Source organism: Sapajus apella, unplaced genomic scaffold (genome assembly GCF_009761245.1).
Source record: "Sapajus apella isolate SASKATOON/1434 unplaced genomic scaffold, GSC_monkey_1.0 scaffold2, whole genome shotgun sequence".
Taxonomy (NCBI): Eukaryota; Metazoa; Chordata; class Mammalia; order Primates; family Cebidae; genus Sapajus; species Sapajus apella.
In genome coordinates, this window is record NW_022436942.1 from 63,080,177 (window position 1) to 63,107,724 (window position 27,548).

Genomic DNA, 27,548 nt, shown 5'->3' on the forward strand with positions numbered 1-27,548 from the left:
TTGGCTCACCGCAACCTCCGCCTACTGGGTTCAGGCAATTCTCCTGCCTCAGCCTCCTGAGTAGCTGGGATTACAGGCACGCATCACCATGCCCAGCTAATTTTTGTATTTTTAGTAGAGACGGGGTTTCACCATGTTGACCAGGATGGTCTCGATCTCTTGACCTCGTGATCCACCCGCCTCAGCCTCCCAAAGTGCTGGGATTACAGGCTTGAGCCACCGCGCCCGGCCAATATACACATTTTTTAAATAAAAATTAAATCATGAGTAATTTTATTTGCTTTTATTAAATTTTCTTTTTATCACATAGATGTGTGTCATTAAAAAAGTATAGCTGGCATGGTGGCTCATGCCTGTAATCCCAGCATTTTGGGAGGCTGAAGTGAGAGGATTACTTGAGACCAGTAGTTTAAGACCAGCCAGGTCAACATAGCGAGACCCTGTCTCCACAAAAGAGTAAAATTATTAGCTGGGTGGGTGCATGCCTGTCATCCCATCTGCTCAGGAATCTGAGGCAGGAGGATTGTTTAAGCCTAGGAGTTTAAGGCTGCAGTGAGTTACAATCAAGTCACTGTGCTTCAGCCTGAGAAACATGATGAGACCCAATCTCTTAAAAAAAAAAAAAGTGGGGGGGGGTATGTATAAGTACCATAAGGTTTATAATAAAATAATAGTCCCTAGCTCCACCTCCAGGTCCTGTTCTCTACTAGGATTTCTTTTTAACTTCTTTAGCAGTTTCTTCCGGCATTTAACTCAATATTTCAAATAACATGCTTATACTGCTATTTCTTCATTTTAAATTTTAGACATTTAGCAAATGACTTCCTACTATGGCAGATGAGGATTTGACCTCTCTTACACTTCCCTCCCCACTTTGATCCCTTCTCAAATCTCTTCCTCCCCACCACCCTGCTTATCTGGTTATAATTTCTGGTGAATTACTTAGGGTTGACTTTATTACAACAATGGAAATGTTATAAGTCACAGCTGAGCCACAGAGTGTATTACTGGTATTTTCACTTACACTTTTTGCTTTGCCTCATATTTTTCTTTACTTTTTAAGTTCCTATTACTAATTCAACCTTACATGTGTTACCAAGTTTACGAAGTACCTTTCAATCCAGTCAAACCCATCAATTCTACTTTTTTTTTTTTTTTTTTTTTTCTCCTAGAGACCTTCCTCCTTAAGCCCCCTGTCCTCCTGCCAATCTGGATGACTGCCTGTCAAGCCCTGATGCACAGCTGTCAGTCATCCTGTACCTTCCCACCAATACCCTGTTTGATCTTGGTCTATGTACTATAACAAAGTCCCAGTATTTCACAGGATCCTGTTGCCTGAATCCTCCAGGAAAAAAAGCAACCTACATTACAGAAAAATGAACCACATGCTGCCACAGAATAATTTCTTCTTTCCTGTGTCATCTTCTTTCTTATTTCCTAATTTTGATTGACCACACCTCCTTTCAGCTTTATACAAAAGGGTAGAGGGGCAGTAAATTTCATGAGATCCTGCCTGTCTGAAAATTTCTCTAGTCTTCTCTTACACGTTATTGATATTGTGACTATGTTTAATGTTCAAAATAATTTTCTCCCAGAATTTTGAAGGGAGCAACACTAAAGTGAAGTGAACCAACACTAAAATGATCACCTGACAAGCTGGGAGAGGACAGTCGCATGGGCGATCATTTTAGTGTTGCTACTGGACATCATTCTGGTTCCCAGTGCTTTATATATAACTTGTTTTTTCTCTGGAAACATTTGGGATTCATGATAATATGCTTTGTTTTGGGTCCCTCCTACTTTATTACACTGGGTACTTAGTAAGCTCTTTCCATTAGGAAGCTCGTGTTTTTCAGTTCTGGGAATTTTCTTTTATTATTTATTTGATAATTTTCTCTCCTTATCATTCACTGCCTATTGTCTCTTTGCTTCATGGTTTGCTCTTCAGGAGGGTTTCTTTATCTTCCAACTTTTCTATAGAATTTGTTTCTGCTATTTACGCATTTTTTAATTCCCAAGAGCTCTTCGTGTTTTTCAAATCTTCCTTATTACAGCATTGTGTTCCTATATTATGAATGCAATAGCTTCTTTTATTTATCTGACGATGTTGAGGAGTTTTTGAGAGAACTGATGGTACTTTCCTTGAGTACCATTTTTTTTTTTTTTTTTTTTTTTGCACTTTTACGTTAGTGGCCTTTATGAAATGTCTAGCAATCCTTTACTGGCAGCTTGGCATACTTGGAGCTCTCTGTACATGGGCAGAGTTTGTCAGCAAGTGGGGCACACAGAAGGCAATCAGATGGGCTTGCAGCTCTTTCATTAAAGGGTTAGTATTTACAGGTCTGATCTTTTGTGCTGGTGAGTTTCCCCAGGAAGAAATTATCTATTTTTTGTTGCCTGGGGGTAAAAGGCTGTGGGCCAGCATTATACAAAGAAGAGAAAGTGGGATAGGGTTCTCATTATTCAGTATGTAGATTCTTACTTAGTCTTTCTACTTTTCATACAGTGCTTTAGCCACATCCTCACATGTATAGCTGTTTCTGAATCTAGAACCTCTCTGATTTAGGCTCTCCAGAGGTTATTCTTGTCCTCTGCCAGGGTGGGAGAGGGCAGTCACATGGGTGATAAAACTGGAGAAAGATTTTGGGGATCTAATTGCTCCTTACCTAAATTTATAACCAATCTTTTTCATTGCAGCTTTCAGATGTACTTGATGCCTTTAATTCCTCTTTCTGGGTTTCTGAATCTTGCTTCTGATAGGCAGTTACATTTCAGCTTTTTTCATTCTGCTCATTCAGTTAACAACTCTCCATCTGATTCCTATCTTCCTAATATTGTCAAATCTCTCACCCTGCTGCCTTCTTTGCTCCCTGTCTTTGTGGTTTTATAGCATTTTTATTCTCTTACTGTCATTTTAGTAGTTTCAGGAAGGAAAAAGATAGGTTTCTTAATCTACCATGTTTAATAGGAAATTCATACTCTTTTCTAGGTTGTTCTTTTCATCAGATGTGTAATAAACATCTTTCCACAGCAATAGAAATGCTATGTTATTTTAATGGCTGCTATTCCATTTTGTGACTATATAATAATTTACGTGATCAATACCTTTTTGAAAGGCCTTTATGTCATTCTGTTTATTTTTGTTATTAAAAACTCTAGGGTGATGAGGATACTTGCAGCTAAATCTTTTACATCTGTCCTTAATTACATCTTTAAGTTCATCAGAGTCCTAGATATGGAAGTAGCCAATGGTATACACATTTCTAGGGCTTTCTGATACTCATCTGAGCAACTTAATATTCAGAATAAGTAATGTCCTTGTCAGGTTAACACAAACCTACACACACAAAGACAAACACTACTAAATTTTACTCGATCTGGTAAAGCTTTAGTTGGAGAGAAGTTTGAAACTGGTAGCCAAATCAGTTCTTTACATCTACTGATTTCATTAATGCCTGTCATTTAAATCCCTTGTCATAATACTTCGGAGAATAATGAATTGACTATATAAAATAATTAACCTAAGAAATAAAAACAGGCAATTCATTTGTTTAAATATGCACATATGTGCATATAGAAGACAGACACACACACACACACACACACATACACACACACACACACATTTTAATACTAACCTACTTATAACCATAGCTGTTATGACAGGCTCCCAGCCTGAGTGAAGAACAGTTCTTGTGGCTGGATGTTTGGCAGCTATTATAATCCAAATAGGAGTTAGAGCCAAGAAAAAGACACCAACTAATGGAGAAATGTAGTAATAGGTCTCTAAAATTAAAAAAAAAAAAAAGAGAGAGACAACATTTCAATCTCTCTTCTATGTAGCAGATCTAAATTATCAACATTTACTAGAAGGTATGACACAAACATATTAACACACTATGCATTTTTGATAAACTTCAAACAAATTTATAACTGTAGATAAGGTAAAAATATTAAACAATGTAACTGAAAATAACACATTAATTCAACAAACATTTATTAAAATAGTTACGGAAACTACATGGAAAGAGCAATAATAACAATACAACAATAAGAACAACAGTAAAAAAGCTAATATTTATTGGGCTCCTACTGTATACCAAGTACTATGCTAAATGCTTTACATTCATCATCTCATTTAATATCCCCACCAATATAAAATAGATACTGTCATTTCTATTTTATGAAGAAACTGAGGCTTAGAAGCTTCAGAATACAGTAGAGAAATAGGGAGAACTGGAAGAAAATATGTATCTGACACCAAAGTTACTGCCCTTAACTCTAAAGGCAAATAGGATATTGTTTTTGTCCATAGGGATCTTACAGTATAGCTGCCTATCTACTGATCACAGATATCCAAGCTCCAAAATGAAATTGAAAAACTAGGTTAAAGGTAAACAGACTTCTTCACTGCGGAACTACTCAGAATCTTTAACATTCGAAGATGGAATATAGCACACTGTACTAACAATCATTTGCCCTGACTACCTAGTTTTCACCTCTAGGTCCAACTTAGCTTAAACAAGAAATTTAGCTTTCAATTCCCTTATTTCTAAACTGGTAATAATAGTATCTATCTCATGAGGTTATTGTGAGTCTTAAGATAATAAATACGTGTAAGTTAACTAGAATCGTGCCCTGGGGCATAGCTAACATTTGTTAAACTCTTACTATTATTATCATTATCATCACCATTAGCATTAACATCTTGCTTTTTCAGGAACACTGGGGTAAGAGATTGCCAGGCCTGTTATACCTACCTGTGGTAGGCTGTCTTACTTGCTCACAAGTATTCATTCCCTCCTCAATCTTGCTATGTTTTCCTGTAGAATATACCTCTTTGCCTTGTTGACCTTGGGCTTGGCCATTTGTCTTACTTTGTAGACATAATGTGTGCCATCTCTAAGTAAAATTTTAAATGTGATTTCAGAAATGACTAGATTTTTTATGTGCACATACGTGTGTGTATCTCAACTGCTTTCAGACACTAAAAATGAGGCATTGCAAAGACTGTGATTCCTGAGAGAAGGAAAATAAATGAGATAATCCTTTTGATAGCCTCAGCTTTCTGCCTAAAGGCACATATAGGCCACAGGGCAGAGAGGGAGAACTTTGGTAGAGTGAGGCTGAGGCAGCAGGAATTTATGGGGTAGAATACTGAAAAAGAGGAAGCTATCCAAGAAAGAGCTTGAGAACTGAATTCTAAACCATGCATACATAGGGTGAACTCCAAAAGGCTAGGACAAGAATAACTGGTGAGTTGTAAACAGAAAAACTTCCAGAGTTTACACAGGGCTGGATGTCATTCAAGATCTAACTCCTTAGAGAAGAGAGGCCTCTTTAACACTGAGAGCATTCAGTAGAGACCCTCCTACATCTTAGTAGTAGGGCGAGCCCTAGAGTAAAATCTGCTCTAGAGCTGTCCCAATAAAACTAAAAGCAAGTCTTACAAAGCTCAAGCAAATCCACAAATAACTGCCTAAAATAACAAAGTCCAACATTTTGTAAAGAAAAAACAAAGCAATCAAGCTCTTAACAACACTACATTTACAATGTCTAGCATCTAACCAAAAATTATTTTTTAAAGTTTAGAATATTTGGTCACATTTACAAATTTAAATACCCTGAGAGATCCTATTTACTGTAGACATATGATGTATATCACAAATGTTTCCAAGTACTTAATCTTTATAAACCTAATAAACAGAATATATAAATATGGTAACTGAAGTTTTTATAAATATTGATATAATGTATACAAATTTGGTAATATTTGTATTTAACAATCACATGAATAAGTCAATTACTTAAATATACTTTTTTTTTTTTTTTTTTTTTTTTTTTTTGAGACGGAGTTTCGCTGGTTACCCAGGCTGGAGTGCAATGGCGCGATCTCGCCTCACCGCAACCTCCACCTCCCGGGTTCAGGCAATTCTCCTGCCTCAGCCTCCTGAGTAGCTGGGACTACAGGCATGCACCACCATGCCCAGCTAATGTTTTGTATTTTTAGTAGAGACGGGGTTTCACCATGTTGACCAGGATGGTCTCGATCTCTTGACCTCGTGATCCACCCGCCTCGGCCTCCCAAAGTGCTGGGATTACAGGCATGAGCCGCCATGCCCGGTGTTTTTTTTGTTGTTGTTTGTTTGTTTGTTTGTTTGTTTTTGAGACAGGGTTTCGCTCTGTCTCCCAGGCTGGAGTGCAGTGGCTTGGCTCACTGCAACCTCCGCCTCCTGGATTCAAGCGATTCTCCTGTCTTAGCCTCCTGAGTAGCTGGGACTTCAGGCACACACCACCACACCAGTCTAACTTTTGTATTTTTAGTAGAGACGGGGTTTTGCCATGTTGGCCAGGCTGATCTCAAACTCCTGACCTCAAGTGATCTGTCTGCCTCAGCCTCCCAAAGTGCTGGGATTACAGGCATGAGCCACCATGCCAGTCCTTAAATATAAATTTTAAAATGGAATTGGATAACTGACATGTTACTCTAACTAGCTAAGTTACAAGTATATAAAATGGCATATAATTATTAATTCTATGAGTTTGATTCTCAATTCATATTTCATTGTAAACCTCCCTAGGGTTAAAAGCTGCATATCCCTTATTGAAAGTCTTATCATCTCAAGGCATTTTTCTGATAATATTTTAGCTGATCAAAGTTTCATTATTATTAGAGATTTCAACTAGGATATTCCTGCCTTCTTCTCCATAACGCTAATTAATTTATTATGCAGAGTAAATACTTTTTAACTAAAAGGCAGAGTTTATCTCTCAGTCCTGTAACCTACAGCCTTAGATTACTTAAAGTTAAATGTTACTTAATTTTTTGATCTTACAGAATGCTGCAACCCTTATCCCAACTCTTATCTTTGATTGATTTTTGTATTTCTTTAGCTTCTTAAAATATTTTAAGATCTTTTCACTTATGACTTAAGATGCTTGAACTATAGAAACCCCAAATTTTCATTTTTTCCATATCACATAGGAATAAGCAATTATTATAGATATTAAAATAAAGATAAACAAATTTTACTCCTAAGCTTTTGTATGGATTTGCCATCACATCTTGAAAATAATTATACTAACAAAATTAATTTTTGTATTTTCTTCTATTTAAAGAAATATGACTAACGCTACATTGTGTCATTTTCTCCATGATTTTTTAAAGGATGAAAAAAAACTTTCATTTGTTGAATGGATTCCCGGTTCTCCTTGTAAGCCAATAGATAAGGATAAATAACATCCCAGTTATGAAGCATTTCAATCTACTAAAATGACTAAGGTTGCCAACAATCTCTTTAATATGACTAAATAGAAAACAAAATGCATCTTAAACCACTAAACACAAATGAAAAGAACTATTCTGCTAAGTCAGATCATCTTAATATTTTATTCTCAGGTCAAGAGAGGAGCACCCTGCTAGACTTTAAAGAAGTTATCCTCAACATTAAATCTTTGGAAGGACTTCTGAAGTTGAAAAAAGCACCCACACCCCAGAATCACTGCCCTGAATTTTCAAAGAGGAGAAAAAATGCCTTAGGAAATAAACTAAAAATAATGAGCAGGCAGTTCCTTAAAAACTTAAACAGAGTTCAACTTGACCCAGCAATTCTACTCCTTCATGTACACCCAACAGAATGGAAAATGTATTTACATAAAAACTTGTACATTACATAAAAACTTGAATGTTCATAGCAGCACTAACCATAATGGCCAAAAAGTGAAGCAACCTAAACGTTCATCAAATGGTGAATAAACAAAACATAGTGTATCCATAATGGAATATTACTTGGTCATTATGCTAACTGAAAGATGCCAGACACAAAAGGTCACATATCGTACGATTACTTTTATATAAAATACCCATATAGGTAAATCCAAAGAGAAGATAGATTGGTGATTGTTAGAGGAGGGGTGGAATGAGGAGGAACTGCTAAAGTATTTTTTGTTTTGTTTATAGACAGGGTCTCACTTTGTCACCCAGGATGGAGTGCCATAGCATAATCTTGGCCCAGTGCAGCCTTGAACCCCTGGGCTCCAGTGATCCTCCCATCTCAGCCTCCCAAAATGCTGGGATTACAGGCATGAGCCACCACACCAGCCCCAGCATTTCTGTTTGAGGTGATGACAATGTTCTGGAATTAGATCCCTGTGATGCTTATAGAATCTTATGAATATACCAAAACCCACTGAATTGTACACTTTAAAAAGGTGAATTACATGGCATGTGAATTACGTCCAATTTTTAAAATTCCTCACAGAGGGGAAAACAGGAGGGAGGACTATATTCTTCAAAACTGTCAATGTCATTAAAGACAAAGGAGAATATATACGTACATAGAGAAGGAGAACAAAAGATAAAGCAAATGGGCTAAAATGTTAACCTTAGGTGAATCTAGGTAAAGAGTATGCAGGTGTTTTTTTTGTTTTGTTTTGTTTTGTTTTTTGTACTGTTTTGATGTTTGCAACTATTCTATAAATATATTATTATCTTCAAATAAAAGTTTTTAAATATTAAAATAGTGAGAAAACCATGATAAAACTCAAATTTCCAAATGATTTACTGCAAATGTGTTCTACTTCGATTACCTGCAAAATCCAACATGCCTATTCCCACCAAATTAAACCATATGGACAATTCTATAGGACCCTCCTAACTTATTCCTAGCTAGCTTCTGATCTAATTTTGGTAGGCAGGGAAAATTACAAATGTACAAAAAAGATGCTACAAACTTTCCTCTTTTTTGGATATACTGGTGTTTTACAGATGTCATAAAATCAAAGAATTACTTTTAGAAAACCATCAGTGACACAAGCAACAAGAAGAAATAGTCAATTAAAAGCCAACTATGAACTTCTGCATTCACATTAAAATGTAAAATCATCTTTCTTCTAAATGAAATACATTTAAAAGATCCTGGTTAAAATAATATTTTGTATTAAAATCTGGGTATATCATAATGGGTATTAGGGTAGGCTGAATAAAATCTATAATAATTCACAGAACCTGTTAATGCTACCTTATATGGCAAAGGGGGCTTTGTAGATATGATTAAGTCAAGAATTTTGAGATGGGAATATTATTCTGGATTATTTGTGTGAGCCCTAAATATAATCACAGATATCCTTATAGGAGGGAGACAGGAGCAGATTTGGCTGCAGAAGAGGAAAAGGCAATGTGACCACAGAAGCGGAGACTGGAGTCATGTGGGTACCTGCCAAGAACACCAGCAGACAGCCATCAGAGGATGGAAGAGGCAAGAGACAGATTCTCCCCTGAAACCTCCCGAAGGATCCAACCCTGATGACACCTTGATGTTAGTCCTATACAACTCATTTTGAATTTATACTTAATTGTAATTGTTCTAGCTTCCAGAACTATAAAAACAAAACAAACAAAAAAAACCCAAAAAACATTTCTATTGTTTTAAGCCACAGGGTTTGTGGTAATTTGTTACAACAGCAATAGATAATACATGCGTATTTGAAACTTTTTGGAATTTTAAGCCTAATAAATGTCCATATACATTAATACTGATTCTGTAATATAGGCAAACTATAGAAAAGTAAAGATTAACACAGCAAAAGTGGTTCAAATTGCTCTGATGCCACCTAACTGGCAAACATAACTAGCATCTTTTGTGATTCACAGTTTTCACCTTTTGTATTGTTGACGGCATTTCCCAACTGCTATTATATCTTTTCATTAATAGTGTTCATCATTCTCACCTCAAATTCTTCTGAAATATGTAGCTGTTATGATTGACAATTTTTATATATTAGCTATTTCTACGTAAACAACAAAGCAAATGGGTACTGTCAGTTGCAGTTTTTTTCTAAATGCCCCTTAATAATCAATCTACATTTTCTCAGGGAACTGATATTCTAGAAATCACTCTAACCTAAGATGGTACAGTGCTAAAAATGCCTCAAGCATAGAGACATTCAAAATAAATTTAGATTCTATTCACACCACCCCATTAAGGCAATGATATTCTAGAATGGTCTGTAAATAACCAGGTGGCATCCTTGTTAGGATGCCATCCTTGTTAGGATGCCACCTGGTTATTTACAGACCATTCTAGAACATCTCCATAGGAATGCAGTAACCTGAGGCTAACAGCTTCAGTTAAGCCATCTTTTTAAGTTAATCTTGAAAAATGAAAAATCAATTAACATTTTGCTTCTCAGATCTCATGTAAAAATAAAAAATCTATTAATTTTTTCAAACCAATAAATATCATGTCCACACAGGAATTATATACTGTAACCATGCAGTTATAAATATGTGAAAAGGAATTTTAAAAATCTTGGAATGTATGTAAACAGAAAGAAAGAGCAACAATCATGTGAACATGTATTCCAGTTACTGGCCCAATATTGAATCCTGTGAATAGCTTTTAGAGATCACTATATGTTTAAAGATTACTATATGAATGTATAAATGCCTTTATATTGTTCCTGCAAGCCATACAAAAGTATATCAGAATCCAGAGCTTACATTACTCTCTGAACTTTCTATTTCCATTTGAAATAGGTCTTTTCTAGCCATGCATTGCCATTTTTATTTTTCTATAGTTGTACTAATTTCTAGATACTTTCTGCTAAGACAAGATATCCTTCCAATGTTTCCCCAATACTACGTTCTCATCAAAACAATTTTTTTGCTACAATCTATTATTTTATTGGACAGCTACTGTGCCAAAATCATTCTGAATAACTTCTAATCATATTAATTAGAATGCTTTCAAAAGGAATAAAGCATTTGGTGAAGTACTGTTTATTAAGCATCTATTTTGTATATGGCACTACAGAGTGCGACAAATAAATGAAATAAAAACACAGTTCTGTCTTCAAGAAGCTTATCTCCTCATAAGAGAAGGTACTACATTTACAGAAAAAGCTATAATGACCAGCTAAACATTAAACATGTCATAGAGAAGTGTCAATTATGTGCTATAGGAATTCAGAGGAGAAAAAAGATCACCTAAGATTAGGAAAATCTATAAATGTAACCTTTAAAAATGAGAAGGATTTGGACTGACCTTGATGGGGAGAAGAGAATGAATGCGGCAGGGGAATGAGGAATGAATTGAGGGAGGAGACTAAGTTAAAAAATAGATAGTATATGAGATCAGTAAACAGCTGAGTTTGGCTGGAGGAAAAGTTACAGAATGGGAGAAGCAGCCAGAAGCTTGAGAAGGCATGTTTCCAACTGACCCCGAGAGGCCTAAATACCAGGCTAGAAAACTTTAACTTTATCCATTAGGCAATAAAGAGTTACTCAGGATGACTACAAAAAATAAAGTCAATTGGAATAAACAAAGTTTTGGGCTTGTTTGCTTTGTTTTTGGAGGAACAGAGAGGAAAAGGGGGAGAATTCCTTATTTATTTCAGATATCAGAAATCTGCAAATTTTTGCAGGAGCTAAAGAAAGGTAGCACACATTGGCTGAGCGTGGTGGCTCACACCTGTAATCCCAGCACTTTGGGGGGCCGAGGTGGGTGGATCACCTGAGATCAGGAGTTCGAGACCAGTCTGGCCAACATGGCGAAACCTCCTCTCTACTAAAATACAAAAATTAGCCGGGCATGTTGGCGGGTGCCTGTAATCCTAGTCACTCAAGACACTGAGGCAGGAGAACTGCTTGAGCCTGGGAGACAGAGATTGCAGTGAGCCAAGACTGTGCCACCACACTCCAGCCTGGGCGACACAGCGAGACTCCATCTCCAAAAAAAAAAAAAAAAAAAAAAGGAAAGAAAAGAAAGGTAGCACACATCGAATGGATACAGAGAAACTTAGTACATGTATGAAAGCTAACTGGACATGAGGGGCTATTCAGTCATTTCAGAATACCCAGAATTTTGAGTAGTTGAATAAGACTTTTTTTTTTTTTTGATACATACTTAAGGTGTACAACTTGATGTTTTGATAGACATATATATATATACTTATATAGTTATATGGTTAGTGATATAGTTAAATGGTTACTACAGTCAAGTGATTTAACATCTATTGTCTCAGATATTCATCCCTTTCCACTTTTTTGTGGTAACTGCATCTAAAGTCTGTCTTGGCAAAATTCTAGTTATAATACAATATTACTATAGTCCTCATGCTGTACAGTCATTGGATCTCTGGATTTATTAATCCTACATAACTACAACTTTGTACCCTTTGATCTACATCTCCCCATTTCCTGCCTAACCTCCACCCCTAACCCTCATCCCCCATAACTACCATTCTACTCTGTTTCTACGTATCTGACATCTTTTTAAAGATTCTCTATATAAATGAGATTATGCAGTATTTTTACTTCTGTGTCTGGCTTATTTCATTTGACATAATGTCTTCCAGGTTCATTCCTGTTGTTGCAAATAGCAGATTCTCCTTTTTTAAGACTGAATAATATTGCATTGTATATATACTATAATTTTGTTATTTACTCATCCATCAGGAACATTTAGGTTGTTTCCATATCTTGGCTATTGTGAATAATACTGCAATGAACATGAGAGTGCAAATATCTCTGTGAGGGGGTGATTTCATTCCCTTTGGATATATACCCAAAAGGGAGATTGCTGAGTCATGTAGTAGTTCTATTTTTATTTTTTTGAGGAATCTCCACACAGTTTTCAATCTACATTTCTACCAACAGTGTACAAGGATTCCTTCCCTTTTCTCCATATCCTTGCCAATACTCATTATCTTTTGTCTTATTGATCATAGCCATTCTAACAGACGTGAGGTGATATCTCATTGCAGTTTTGGTTTGCTTTTCTTTGATTAGTGATACTGAGTACATTTTCATACACTTGTTCGTCATTTTTATGTGCTCTTGGGGGAAATGTCTACTCAGGTCCTTTGCACAGTTTTTAACTGGATTATGTGGTTTTTTTTTATATTGAGCTGTGTGGGCTCCTTATATATTTTGGATATTAACTCCTTATCAAATATATAGTTCACAAATATCATCTCCCAATGCATAGGATGCCATTTCCTTTTCATTTTGTGGATTATTTTGCTGTGCAGAAATTTTTAAATTTGGTGTAGTCTCACTTATTTTTGCTTTTATTGCCTGAGTTTTTGATGTGATATCCAAAAAATCACTGCCAAAGCCAACATCAAGGAGCTTTTCTCCTACGTTTTCTACTAGGAGTTACTTGGCTTCAGGTCTTATGTTTAGGTCTTTAATCTATTTTTAGTTGATTTTTGTGTACGTGTAAGATAAAGGTCGAGTTTCATTCTTTTGCATATGGATATCCAGTTTTCCCAACACCATTTATTGAAGATACTATTCTGTCCCAATTGTGTCTTCTTGGTGCCCTTGTTAAAAATTAGTTGTTAAAAATGTTTATGTTTCGTTTTGCTTCTGAGCTCTCTATCATATTCCATTGTCTATTCTCATGTCAGTACTATAACTGCTTTGATTACTATAGCTATGTGACATAATTTGAAATCAGGAAGTGTGATGCCTCCAACTTTGTTTTTCCTAAGATTGCTTTGGCTATTCAGGTCTTTTGTGGCTCCATATGATTTTTATAATTCTTTTTTCTATTTCTGTGAAGAATGCCATCGAAAGTTTGATAGGAAAGGCATTTAACCTGTATATTGCTTTGGGTAGTATGGATGAAACTAATTCTTCCAATCCATAAACATGGAATAACTTTCCATTTATTTGTGTCTTCCTCAATTTATTACATTAATGTTTAATAGTTTTTATTGTAGAGATATTTCACATCCTCGGTTAAATTTATTTCTAGGTACTTTAATTAACACACTGTGATGTATCACACTGATTGATCTATATATGTTAAACCATACTTGAATCCCAGGGATGAATCCCACTTGGTCATGATGTATCATATTCTTTATGAATTGTTGAATTCAGTTTGCTAGTATGTTATTGAAGATTTTTGCAGCTATGTTCATCAGAGATATTGGCCTATAGTTTTCATTTCTGTCGTTGTTGTTTATGTTGTTTTTGTTTTTGTTTTAGAGATGGGAGTCTCACTATATTGCCCAGGCAGGACTCCAGCTCCTAGGCTCAAGTGATCCTCCCACCTCAGCCACCAGAGTAGCTGGAACTACTGGTATGCGGCACCACAACTAACTAGTTTTGTTTTCTTGTGTTCTCTTTGGAAAATTGGTATCAGGTGATACTGACCTTATAAAATGAGTTTGGACTGGGTGCAATGGCTCACACCTGTAATTTCAGCAACTCAGGAGGCTGAGGCAGAAGGACTGTTTGAGGCCACAAGTTTGAGACCAGCCTAGACAACATAGTGAGACCCTGTCTCTAAAAAAAAAATTTAAAAATTAGCCAGTCATGGTTGTATGTACTTGTAGTTCCTGATACTTGAGAGGCTGAGATGGAAGGACTGCTTGAGCTCAGGAGTTCAAGGATGCAATGAGCTGTAATCACACCACTATACTCCAGCCTGGGTGACAGAACAAGACCCTCATCTCTGAAAATAAAAATAAAGATAAATGAGTTTGAAGTATTCCCTCTAGTTCTACGTTTTTGGAAGATAAGGATTGGTACTAATTATTTGAATGTTTGGTAGAATTCAGTCATGAAGCCATCTGGTCCTGGGCTTTTCTTTGTTGGGAGGCTTTTAATTACTACTTTAATCACTCAATTTGTTATTGGTTTGTTCAGGCTTGGTTTCTTCCTCATTCGGTTTTGGCAGATATATGTTTCTAAGAATTTATCCATTTCCTCTAGGTTATCTAATTTGTTGGCTTAAAATTGTTCATGATCATCTCTAGGGATCTTTTTTATTTCTGAGGTATCCACTGTCATGTCTACACTTTTATTTCTGATTTTATTTATTTCAGTCTTCTCTTTTTTATTCTTAGTCTAGCTAAGTTTTTGTCACTTTTGTTAGAAGAGCCAACTAAATTTTGTTAATGTATTCTTTACTTATTTCTGCACTGATCTTTTATACATAACCATATATACATATACATATATATATATATATGCATACATCATTTTCTAATGTATTCTTTAGTTATTCTCTATTTGATTTATTTCTGCTCTTGTCTTTATTATCTCCTTCCTTCTGCTAACTTTAGGTTTACTTTATTCTTCTTTTTCTAGTTCCTTGAAGTGTAACATTTGGTTGTTTGAGATCTTTCTTCTTTCCAAATGCAGGTGTCTATCACTATAAACTTCCCTTTTAGAGCTGCTTTTGCTGTCTCCCCTAGGTTTTAGTATGTTGTGTTAACATTTTTATTTGTCTCAATTTTTTTTTTTTAATTTCACTTTGGATTTCTTCTTTGACCTCTTGGTTGTTCAGGAGCATGATGTTTGATTTTCACGTTTTTGAATTTTCCAATTTTTTTCCTATTATTGATTCCTAGTTTCATACCACTGTGTTCATAAAAGATACTTGATGTGATTTCAATCTTCTTAAACTTTTCTTTGTTAAGACTTGTTTTGTGGCCTAACATATGATCTATCCTGGATAATGTTCAATGTGCACTTGAATGTGTATTCTGCTGCTGTTGGATGGAGTGGTTTGTGTATATCTGCTAGGTCCATTTGGTCTGAAGTGTAGTTCAAGTCCAATGTTTCCTAATTGATTTTCTGTCTAGATGATCTCTCCAGTGTTGAAAGTGGGGTACTGAAGTCCCCTGCTATTACTGTCTTATTATTTTCCCCTTCATATCTGTTAACAATTGATCACATATGTATTTAGGTGCTCTGATGTTATGTGCATATATATTTATAATTGTTACATCTTTTTGATGAATTGAGCCCATAAGACTTTTCTTAATGTCCAGTTCTTTGAGCACTATACAATACATGGCTTCTATAAAGCCTATTGCTATCATAAAATCCTCTTTTTATCTCTAAAGACTGCTAAGTATTTTCAATATAGTTCAGAAAATAAATCTGGTTTCCAAGAGTGAAGCTCCTCAGCAGGATGAATGGGGTCTTCAAATTTAAATGTGCCTGTTCCTAAGCTTTGTATTCAGAATAAAAATACAAGGCATACAACTGCTGATCTTATGAGGCCCCCTAGTGCTCACAGAGCAGACACTTTTTGCAATCTGAACACAGACACTTTAGTAATATCTTTAACTCTTAAATGAACTATGGAATTGATCTGTAGCACAGTAAGAAATATCTTTTTAGGGGAATCAATGATGCAGAAAAAAATGGAAAAGACCATTTTAGTTAATTCATCTTGAATTTCTTTGAGCCAACATTCAGAAGACAAGCATTAGAAAATCTTAAGCAATATTTAATAATATTATTTTTCTTTTTTGTTTTATTTATTTTTTATCTTTTAAATTTTAAGATGGGGTTTCACCATGATGGCCAGGCTGGTCTTGAACTCCTGACGTCAGGTGATCCACCCACCTCAGCCTCCCAAAGTGCTAGGATTACAGGTGTGAGCCACAGCGCCCGGCCAATAATATTATTTTTCAAAATCACGATCTGTGATAGTTACATTCCATTTTACTTTATTTCTTGATCCAGTTAAATTATTAATGCATCACTATATAACATTCAAAATATTCAAAGCTTTAGATGGCAACACATTATGAGTACATCTTTTATAAGGAGAGTTTATCCCTTGTATAATTTTAAAATATAAAATTTTAGGCAGGGCGCAGTGGCTCACACCTTTAATCCTAGCACTTTGGTAGGACGGGGCAGGCGGATTGCCCAAGCTCGGGAGTTTGAGACCAATCTGGGCAACATGGCAAAACCCCGTCTCTACTAAAAACACAAAAAATTAGCCAGGCATGGTGGCGTGCACCTGTAGTCCCACCTTCTCGGAAGACTGAGGCACAACAATCACTTGAACCCTGGAGGCGGAGGTTGCCTTGCTACTTGGGAGGCTGAAGCAGGAGAATTACTTGAATCTAGGAGGCAGAGGTTGCAGTGAGCCTAAATTGTGCCGCTGTACTCCAGCCTGGGCAACAGAGAGAGACTGTCTCAAATAATTAATTAATTAATTAATTAAATATAATTAAATTGTAAAGGTCAATGTGCATTATTTCTCCCAATAGTTGTTTATCTTCTGAAATCTCATAGTGCTTACGTCTGTAACATTATAACGATTGTCATGTTTATCACGATAACATTCTTCAATGGCATTCTCTTTCTTACTTTCTTGCCACTGTCTTTAACTGAGGAGATATCTGGTATTTACATGCAGCTGCTTATAAATAATGTGTTATAAATAAAAGTGTGCTATAAATGACTTAGTAGTAATTTAAATACCCAAAGCTGCAAATAATATACCTGTATTTGTTATGTATATAGGGGAACCCATCCCAAAACCACTACCAGCCCTCCATCCCTACCCCACCCTCTATGTTCCTGGGCAAACCTCAGAATTTGTCCTTTTAATTAAATTTAGACATAATCCTTTATCCTCTTCTACTTCTCTTTTCCTCTCTCTTTCCTCCCCCTCAAATTGGGAGAGACTTATCTAATCAGTAATACTAGGGAAAGGGGCACTAACTCATGCCTAACTCAAGATGTTACTGGTTTTCTCTCTTGAGATACAGCCTATTAGTGACAGTCTCTATTCCTCAATACAGTTAACAGCTTGTTCTATGGGGTGAGGGCTAAAAGTTGTCCAGCTGTCTGCCTGAGACTGTGTGGGTGAGTTTAATAGAGTGGAAGAATATCAAGTCACATTTTCTAATACTAGCCATAAGCTAATATTTCAATCCCTGACTTTAGCATCTATTTCTAAATTGTATAATAATTTAGAGAAGGAAAAAGTCTTATCAATTTATCATCCAAACAATGTACATTAGAGCAGATTTAAGATTATTCCTTTAATAACATAACTTATTTTCTGTGCTTTTTTTGAGTGGGAGAGAAGGGAATTAAGTGTTGTCCTTAAAATACTTGGACATATATCATTCTTTGCAAATTGCCCAAAAACAACAAAAACCCAAGACCTTTGGGAACAAGAGCTTATATTTAGGCCATTGATCATTTATTGTCTATACTTCACTTAAAGTGGATGGAACTTTATCTTCTAAATGAGAGAAATGTTTCTTAAACATATACACCAAGTCTTACTAAATATTGTTTTTATGCCACTTACTAAATAACTTAAGGCAATTTTATATAATAAATGAAGCTTCCTTGCTATCTAAAAAAGTCACAGAAAACTGCTGCCATTGGTTGGTTAAAGCCCTTTCTTTATTTCGAGAACACATAACTGAGGCCCTTCTTCTTCAAACGAAATGTGCTCTAGATTTATTTTAAAGTATACTATAAATCTGTATAGAATGCATGAAAATATGTGAGGCTATGTGAACAAATGTTTGCCTCTGGCTTGGCTTATATATTCATTTTTTTTCTTGTATTACTGTTAGTTTCTGTTTTAATTTGGCATCTAAAAATAATAAAAACCAAAATGAACTTTTAGCATTTAATCAACACTCACAAATCATATTTATTTACCGCTTGTCATTTACCCAGAACATAAATTTACATTAAAACAATTCATTAGATTCTGTAAATACTCTATCACTATTCATCAGGAATTACATATATGACTCCAACTTTACACAGCATTCAGGCTAATTTTCATGGTGACATTTTTCCTTTTTGTTAACTGCCATGAAGCTACTTATTGGCTACTTATTGGTGTGGGTTTATGATGGGGAGAAAACATTCCATTGGCAAATTTTAGTACCACTTATAAGCTTATCTTCTGAGATGGCTCTATGCAGAGAACACTGCAGGTTGACTCCTAGCTGCTGTACATTTAGAGGAAAGGACAGAAATCACAAAGTATGATAAGCCTGTGTTAAACTTTTTTACTAGTAGTTGCATAAACTTAGATAATATACATAACTTCTGTGATCCTTGGTTTTCTCCTCTAAAATCAGAGATGATAATCCTTATTTTTTATAGAGTTTTAAACTCAACAAGGAAAAAAAATGAGAACCATAACACATAGTAGGTATAAAACAAATGATAGTTATCCTAATCAGTCTCAACAATGGTTCTAATGCAAATGAAGTCTACCATGGGATTCATGGCATTAGTGCAAAAGTATTTATTTAAAGAGACTTGAGACAACACATAGTATTTAGTTTTAAATCAACTTACCAAGACAGGAGTATAAACCCTGACTTATCCAAGCCAATATGGCAAGAGTTATAAGGTCACCAAAACTAGCAGCAATGGGTGTAGCAACATTATCAGGATTTATACCAGTCTTCTTTGAACCAACGATAACCCCAACCATTATTATTCCTAGAAGAAAGAATGTTCATTACGTTTTAGGCAATGATTTAAAGAAAATCAATCCCCCAAATACCAAAATGCGTAGGATAGACAAACAGCATATCAGTTCCAGTTAGACTGCTTAGATAAGCTGACTAAAGCAAACAAAACATTTACTCCAATGCTTTGGCAAAATGCTTTTCAACAAACTCCAAGTGGGGATCATAGAAAATTTAAGAAGTTCAGTGTTGCGTTTAGAGGTCTGAAAGCTACTAAAATTATGTTAAAGCTAAAATTTCAAATTTAGTGACACGTATATCTTAGATGTAATGTATTTGTGTGTATTGAATCCAAAGATTTTAATTTTAACCCTCAAATAAAGTATGAAAGCATAAAAAAAAAGGTGAGTCATATTTATATGTACAACAACTGCGAAGACGACCAACAAAACCAGATTTGTTCACATATGGTAGCTAGAAATGCTTGCTTCATTTTATTATAATAATAATAGTTATTATTATTATTAAGACAGTGTCATGCTCTGTTGCCAGCTCTGGAGTGCAGTAGCCTGATCTCAGCTCATTGCAACCTTCACCTCCCAGGTTCAAGCAACTCTCCTGCCTCAGCCTCCCAAATGGCTGGGACTACAGGCACACACCACTACACCCAGCTAATTTTTTTGTGTTTTTAGTAGAGATGGGGTTTCACCAAGTTGGCCAGGATGGTCTCTATCGCTTGACCTCCTGATCCGCCCACCTCAGCCTCCCAAAGTGCTGGGATTACAGGTGTGAACCACCACGCCTGGCCTCATTTTATTATTTAAAGGCATTGAAGTATTAAGCAGCAGGACATAATTAAATTTGAAAACACTGAAGGCCACAACACAAGAAACAATCTTTGTAAAAGATATTCTTTAAACCTGAGGCTTCTGTTTATAAACCTATAAGAGAACAGAAGATGAAAATTTAACTGTGTACTTGTGCTTTTACATCCTAATTTTCTTAAATCATACAAATGAGATAAAACTGTTAACATTTATATTCACACTACATTGTATATTTTCTCACACCAAGATATTCATTAAGAGGATGTAGTACAGAGAAAACTTTAAATGTGCTCACCACAAATCAATATGAAAGCCTAACTATGGCTATGGGGGAAAAAAAAGAACAGAATTTCACTGCATTTTTAGAGTTAAAATGACTCTAAATGTTTTTGTTCCAGCATACTCACTTTATAGATAATAAAACTGAGATCCTGTAGAGTAGGGCTTAAATTCTTGCCTTAAGTCACACAGCTTGTGACTCTAGCCCAGTGTTTTTTACTCTACCTATTAAAGCCAACATTTTAATAAGCAGAAATTTTGTCTCATCAAACAATGCCTTACATTTTAATATTCTGGAAGCTTTTAAGATTACTAGACTTACCTTTCCCATAATATCATTGAAAAAGAAAAAAAGCAATAGCAGAAAACTTAAAAATACATTATGCAATATTCAAACAAGATGTAATTGCTTAGAATCTTTTTCCAAAATCAGCATATTTAAAGATGTATATGGGAAGTTCTCTGATACATAGTACCATCTATAGTTTTAAGCTGAAAACGAACTTTTGCATGTATCATAGTCCAGTGGAAAGAGCTAGGAGTCAGGAAACTTGGATCTTAGTTCTGATTCTGCTGGTAACAAGTTGATGAGATTGGACAAGTCACCTTACCTGAGTTAAGTTTTCTCACCTACAAATATGACTAGGAGTTTCTACTTTACATATACCAAAGTGGTTATAAAGGTGAAGTTATCATAAAATTAGAACACACATTATTCAAAGTAAGAAGCTTTAAAAAAATACATTTTAAAATTCTGAATTTTTGGAAGTTTTGCAAAGCTTTCAGATACTTGTTAGGCTAAAAAATGAAAGAAAATCAGAGAGAAAAAAGAAGCAAATGAGCCTAAAAGCATAGTGTGCTGATGGTATAACACTTTTTTGTACCAAAAATTTAATTTTCCAATAGCTTAACTTCACTCTGTTTTGGTCAATGTTAACTCCATTCAATGTAGCAATTCTTTAAAAAGACAAGAAACTACCCCTGACATAGTTAAAGTGCTAAAACGAAATGCTTAAAAATATTTTGGAAGTCAAGCCATAATTTTAATAAGATTCCCCTAAATTCCCAGAACCTAGCCAGAAAAGTTAGCTGCATTGTATGATCACCTAATGTGATAATAATCCATTTAAAACTTTGCTGGTGATATAAGGGCAAGAAAATGGCAATTATAAAATTAAAAAAAAAGTCTTTATGATTATGATTCCACAATAAGCTAATTCTCTAGTGTAAAGTTCACATTAATAAATATAAAGAAAAATAACGCAAATAAAAGTTCTCGAGTGGTTAATTTTTAAAACCTTCTGGCTCTTTAAAATTCTACAGCCAACAATATGCTGTCTTAAGCATAGGGTTATATGTGTATTGCCACAGAAACAGGGAAGAAATTTTTCTTGAAATCTGAAACAACAAAATTTTAACAGAAGACGGCTTTGGAAACCTAGAATTCCTGGAACACTTGTTACTCAAGTGACAAGCCAGTCAATCCCCTGCATGTCCAGAAAGGAGTTTCTCAGTCAATTTGACTTATAGGAACAAATGAATGTCCAAGTGCTGCTGTTCCTGATCTTTTTGGGGAACTATAATGGAGTATCTAAGGCCAGGAGACAACTTCAGAAAAGCCTGTTCTTCACTAAGGTTTATAAATAATAAAACATAAATATATCTGGAATAATTAGGGCATTTTTAACATTTGTAGATAAGTTTTTTTCTGTTGTTTTCATAACAAACAAGTATCATTTAAATAAAAATAGTCATCATCTTAAGAAATAAACCATGTAAATATAAAAGGCTACAGAGTAGACATTTATAAATTCACTTACCCTGCAGAAGAGATGCAATGAAGGCAGTTGCCACACTGCTAGAGCACAAAAGTATGGAATGATCAAGGTAATATTTTCCTTCTGGAATCCAGCCCAATATAATTGCTGCCACAGCTGCTAGAAAACCAACTACTGTTGCCTGAACCTAAAAATTTTTTTATAAATCCAACTGAATTATTCACTTTAAAAACACATTTTAAAATTTTAATAATGTAAACATTACTACAAAAAGTCAGAAAAAAAAGTATTGCATAAATGAGCTACATTACCTTTTAGAGTTACAATATTTTAGTTTTAATGTTCCCTAAAATGGTGGGTTCTCAAACTGCCCGGATGATCTGGTGAGAACAGGGATGGAATGGAATCCAGGAATCTGTTTTTAACAAGCACCCCAAGTGATGCTGATGGTACAATTTATAGATCACCTAAGAAAATGCCACCTTCAGGCTGAGAAGTACCCAATCCACACGTCTGAAGTCTGACTCTAGAGGTAGTGTTGGCAAGAGATTGGAGTTTATAATCGAACGAGGAGTTTGACTCCTGGTTCTAGCACTTAATTTTGCAGCAAATTATTTAAATTCATTCATTCAATGAGTATTTATTTAGATTCTACTATGTATAACATGCTATGTTTTGTGTTTGGCTATAGCAATGGTCAACACAGATTTATTCCCTGCCCTCACAGAGCTCTTGGTCAGTGGGAGAGACAGACATTTGAAATAACCTCACAAATAAGCACAATTGTGATTAGTGCTATGAAAATTTCAGTTCCTCATTAGTAAGCCAACAATGATAACCTCAAACTTTGTGATTTAAATTAATTATATAAATATATAAAGTGCTTTGCACAGTGCTGACACAAAGCAACACTCAAAAAACCCACAACTAAGAAAGAACACTGATCTCCAGCTCAGATTCAGATTAATAGGATGTCAGAACTAAAAGTAACCCTAAGGGAATCATCTATTGCACTCATTCTTAGCTGTGTTTGTGTCATGGACTCCTTTGACAATCTGGTAAAAACTCTATAGAATGGAGTTCTCTTTCTCTAGGCAAACACAGAGGCATTCAATATTTTGAGTAGAATTTCTTGGTGTACATGGACTCTCTGAAGCCAATCCATGTGCTGGAATCGAGGGCTCCAAGTAAAAAATTCCTGAGGTAGTCATACGGTAAATCAACAGAAGAGCCAGGACTAAAGAGTCCAGGTATCCTGGACTCCAGCCCCATGATCATGTATTAATATTATAGCTCCTGTAGATGTCATTCACAGATTCAGAGCTGAGATTCAAACTAATAAGTGCCATGACAACTGTAGCAATTAAAACATTTCAGTATTTTCATTCTGGTTAGTAAATAACGTAATTACACTTTAAAGCAGTAAAATTAATTTATGATATAAATTCTAGCATTATGATTCCAAGTCTTGTCTGGTTTGACATTGGAACACAGGGCTAGAGAGCCTACTATAGACATCATGGTATGTATATATGTATGTATACATGTATAGGTCTATCAATTTCTGAGAAAATAAAAGCACAAGCTGAGATGAGGAAGTTAACTGAAAAATGACTAATTGTACCCAAAAGAAAGTGATGTCTGGGTTCTAGCAGTAGATGGGAAGGTTAATAGGGGCCATAGGCCTGAAGAGATGTTGGTACGGGACAAGTCCCTCCTGGTGAGGCAACAGTTCCTCAGATGGGACCAGAGACTTTGGCTTATTTGACTACTTATGTATTGGTCCAGGAGGCCATTCTGTACGATTGTGACAAAGTCTGTGACAGGCAATCTGCCTGGGACTCCATTTAATAGTGAGAAGAGCACATCCCTGAGCAAGTGGGAGTGTGGGCCTCCTCTGTGCTTTCTACTCTTCTCTCTTTCTACCTTCCATGGCCAGTCTCCAGGCAGAGGAAAGCTGTGCCAACCCATCCTGCTCCCCTCCTCACACTCATCATCTACTCTTTCACAAGTGTTAGCAGAAGAAGCCTCAGGAAGAAAAAACTCTCTCCCCCAACCACTACCCCCACTGCCCCATCGTCTTTTCTTCTCACTTTTGTCTACTTGTGACTGGGCTTCAACCCACTGCTGCCCCACTGGCTGGTACCAGATGTGTCCTGAGGGACCTGGTTGTGGTTCCCTGTTCTTCATATTCATACATCCTTGGTGAAATAGGGCATATAAAGACACAGGCTTCAGCTTATGGCAACTAGAGTCAAGGAATTCCTTGTCTGACTCCCATCTTGACTGACAGTTGCAGGGAGAGAGGATGATAAGGGGAAAGTAGACTAAGAATGGGAGGAAAAATGAAAAGCTGAGATGAAAATTGTTAGGATAATTTGACAAATAATTTACACTACAACTTATATTACTTTGTAAGAGTTTAGGGTATTTAAAAATAAATGGAATATATTTTCAAATTTTATATATTATTTATAGTACCCTACTGGTTGTTAAATATTTTTATTATTACCCCTGCATAGATTCCTACAATTTCAAGCTGAAAAAGATCTTAGACATCTCTAACGCAATGATGATATTTAAAGAGGAAAGTGACTTTCACCACTGTTATTTAACATAGTACTAGAAGTTCTAGCTAAAGCAAGCATAAAAGAGAAAGAAACAAAGGGCACCTATATTGGAAAGAAAGAAGTCAAATTATCCTTATTTGCAGATGATATAATCTTATATTTGGAAGAACCTAAAGACTCCACCAAAAAACTATTAGACTGAAAATAAATTCAGTAAAATTGCAAGATACAAAATCAACACACAAGAATCAGTAGCATTTCTATATGCCAACAGTGAATAATCTGAAAAAGAAATTAAGAAAGCAATACCATTTACAATAGCTACAAGGAAAATAAGATACTTAGAAATAACCAAAGACGTAAAAGATATCTGCAATAAAAACTATAAAACAGACCGGGTGTGATGGCTCACACATGTAATCCCAACATTTTGGGAGGCTGAAGCAGATGGATCTCCTAAGGTCAGGAGTTCGAGACCAACCTGGCCAACATGATGAAACCCCGTCTCCACTAAAAATACAAAAATTAGCCAGACATGGTACCCCAGCTGAGGTGGGAGAACTACTTGAACCTAGGAGGCGAAAGCTGCGGTGAGCTGAGATTGTGCCACTGCACTCCAGCCTGGCAGCCTGGGTGACAGAGCAAGACCTCGTCTCAAAAAAAAAAAAAAGAAAGAAAAAACAAACAAACAAAAATACTATAAAACATTGATGCAAAAAATTGAAGAGGACATCAAAAAGTATAAATATGTTCATGGATTAGAAGAATCAATATTGTTAAAATGTCCATACTACCCAAAGCAATGTACAGATTCAGTGTAATCCCTATCAAAATGCCAATGACATTTTTCACAGAAATAGAACAAAAAAATCTTAACATTATGTGGAACCACAAAAGACTCAGAATGGTCAAAATTATCCTAAGCAGAAAGAACAAAACTGGAAGAATCACATTATCTGACTTCAAATTATACTACAGAGTTACAGTAACCAAAACACAGTACTGGCATAAAAACAGACACAGACCAATGGAAGAGAATGGAGAACCAAGAAACAAATCCACGTGTCTACAGGACTCATTTTTGCCAAAAGTGCCAAGAACATACACTGAGGAAAAGACATTCTTTTTAATAAGTGGCACTAAGAAAACTGGGTATCCATATGCAGAAGAAACAAGACCCCTATCTCTTATCATATACAAAAATCAAATCAAAATGGATTAAAGACTTGAATCTAAGACCTCAAACTATAAAACTACTACCCAAAAACATCAGGGACACTCTCCAGGACATTGGTCTGGGCAAAAATGTATAGAGTCATATCCCACAAGCACAGGGAACCAAAGCAAAAATGGACAAATGGGATCGTATCAAGTTTAAAACCTTCTGCACAGCAAAGAAACAATCAACAAAGTGAAGAGACAACCCACAGAACAGGAGAAAATATTTGCAAACTACACATCTAACAAAGGATTCATATCCAGAATATATAAGCAGCTCAAACAAATCTATAGGAAAAATCTAATAATCTGATTTTAAAACGGGCAAAAGATCTGAATAGACATTTCTCAACAGAAAGCATACAAATGGCAAGCAGGTATATGAAAAGTTATTCAACAACACTGATGGTCAGAGAAATGCAAATCAAAACTACAATGAGATATCATCTCACCCCTGTTAAAATGGCTTTTATCTGAAGGACAGGCAATAAAAAATGCTGGTGAGGATGTGGAGAAAAGGGAACCCTCATACACTGTTAGTGGGAATGTAAATAGCACAAGCACTATGGAGAACAGCTTGAGAGGTTCCCCAAAACACTAAAAGTAGAGCTACCATATGATCCAACAATCCTACTGCTGAGTATATAATCCTAAATAAAGGAAATCAGTATGTCAAGGAGATATCTGCACTTCCATGTTTGTTGCAGCACTGTTCACAATGGCCAAGATTTGGAAGCAACTAAGTGTCCATCAACAGATCAATGGATAAAGAAAATGTGGTGCTTATACACGTGGAGCACTATTCAACCATAAAAAAGAATGACATCCTGTCATTTGCAACAACGCAGATGGACCTGGAGGTCATTATGCTAAGTGAAATAAGCCAAGCAGAAAGACAAACATTGGATGTTCTCACTTATTTGTGGGATCTAAAAATCAAAACAATTGAACTCATGGAGATGAGAGTGGAAGGATGGTTGCCAGAATCTGGGAAGGGGTAGCAGGAGTGTGTGGGAGAGGTAGGGATGGTTAATGGGTACCAAAAAATAGAATAAATAAGACCTAGTATTTGATAGCACAACAGGGTGACTTTAGTCAATAATAATTTAATGGTACATTTAAAAATAAAAGAGTATAATTGGATTGTTTGTAACACAAAGGATAAATGCTGGGCAGATGGATATACCATTTTAGATGATGTGATTGTTATGCATTGCAGCCTGTATCAAAACATCTCATGTACCCCAAAAATATATATACCTACTATGTACCCACAAAAATTAAAAATTGAAAGAAAAGACCAGCCTGGACAACATGGCAAAACCCCATCTCTACAAAAAGTACAAAAGTTAACCAGGCGTGGTGGCACATAACTGTAGTCCCAGCTACTCAGGGGGCTAAGGTGGGAGGATCACTTGAGCTCAGGAGATCAAGCCTGCAGTGAGCCATGATTGCACTACTGCACTCCAACCTGGGCAACAGAGCAAGACCCTGCCTCAAAAAACAAAAAGAAAAAAAATAATAATTAAAATTTATTTCAAAGAAAAAAATAAATAAAAGATAAAAGTGAAGCCCAGAAAAGTTAAATAGATTAACAAAGGTTATAAGCTGTTTAATGGGGCCGGGCGTGGCGGCTCACTCCTTTAATCCAAGCACTT

At 35.7% G+C, this 27,548-nt stretch overlaps 1 protein-coding gene across 5 annotated transcripts in view; it reads right to left on the reverse strand.

Moving 5' to 3' along the window:
• SLC41A2 (solute carrier family 41 member 2) overlaps positions 1 to 27,548 on the reverse strand; it is a 175,136-nt gene that overhangs the window by 68,432 nt on the left and 79,156 nt on the right. For all 5 annotated transcript variants that reach the window (XM_032299938.1, XM_032299910.1, XM_032299901.1 and 2 more), the window contains exons 5-7: positions 22,145 to 22,289; positions 19,103 to 19,249; positions 3,639 to 3,786 (exon numbers count right to left, since the gene is read on the reverse strand). In XM_032299938.1, the coding sequence (XP_032155829.1) occupies positions 3,639 to 3,786; positions 19,103 to 19,249; positions 22,145 to 22,289 (440 nt within the window). The remainder of the gene's footprint in view (positions 1 to 3,638; positions 3,787 to 19,102; positions 19,250 to 22,144; positions 22,290 to 27,548) is intronic.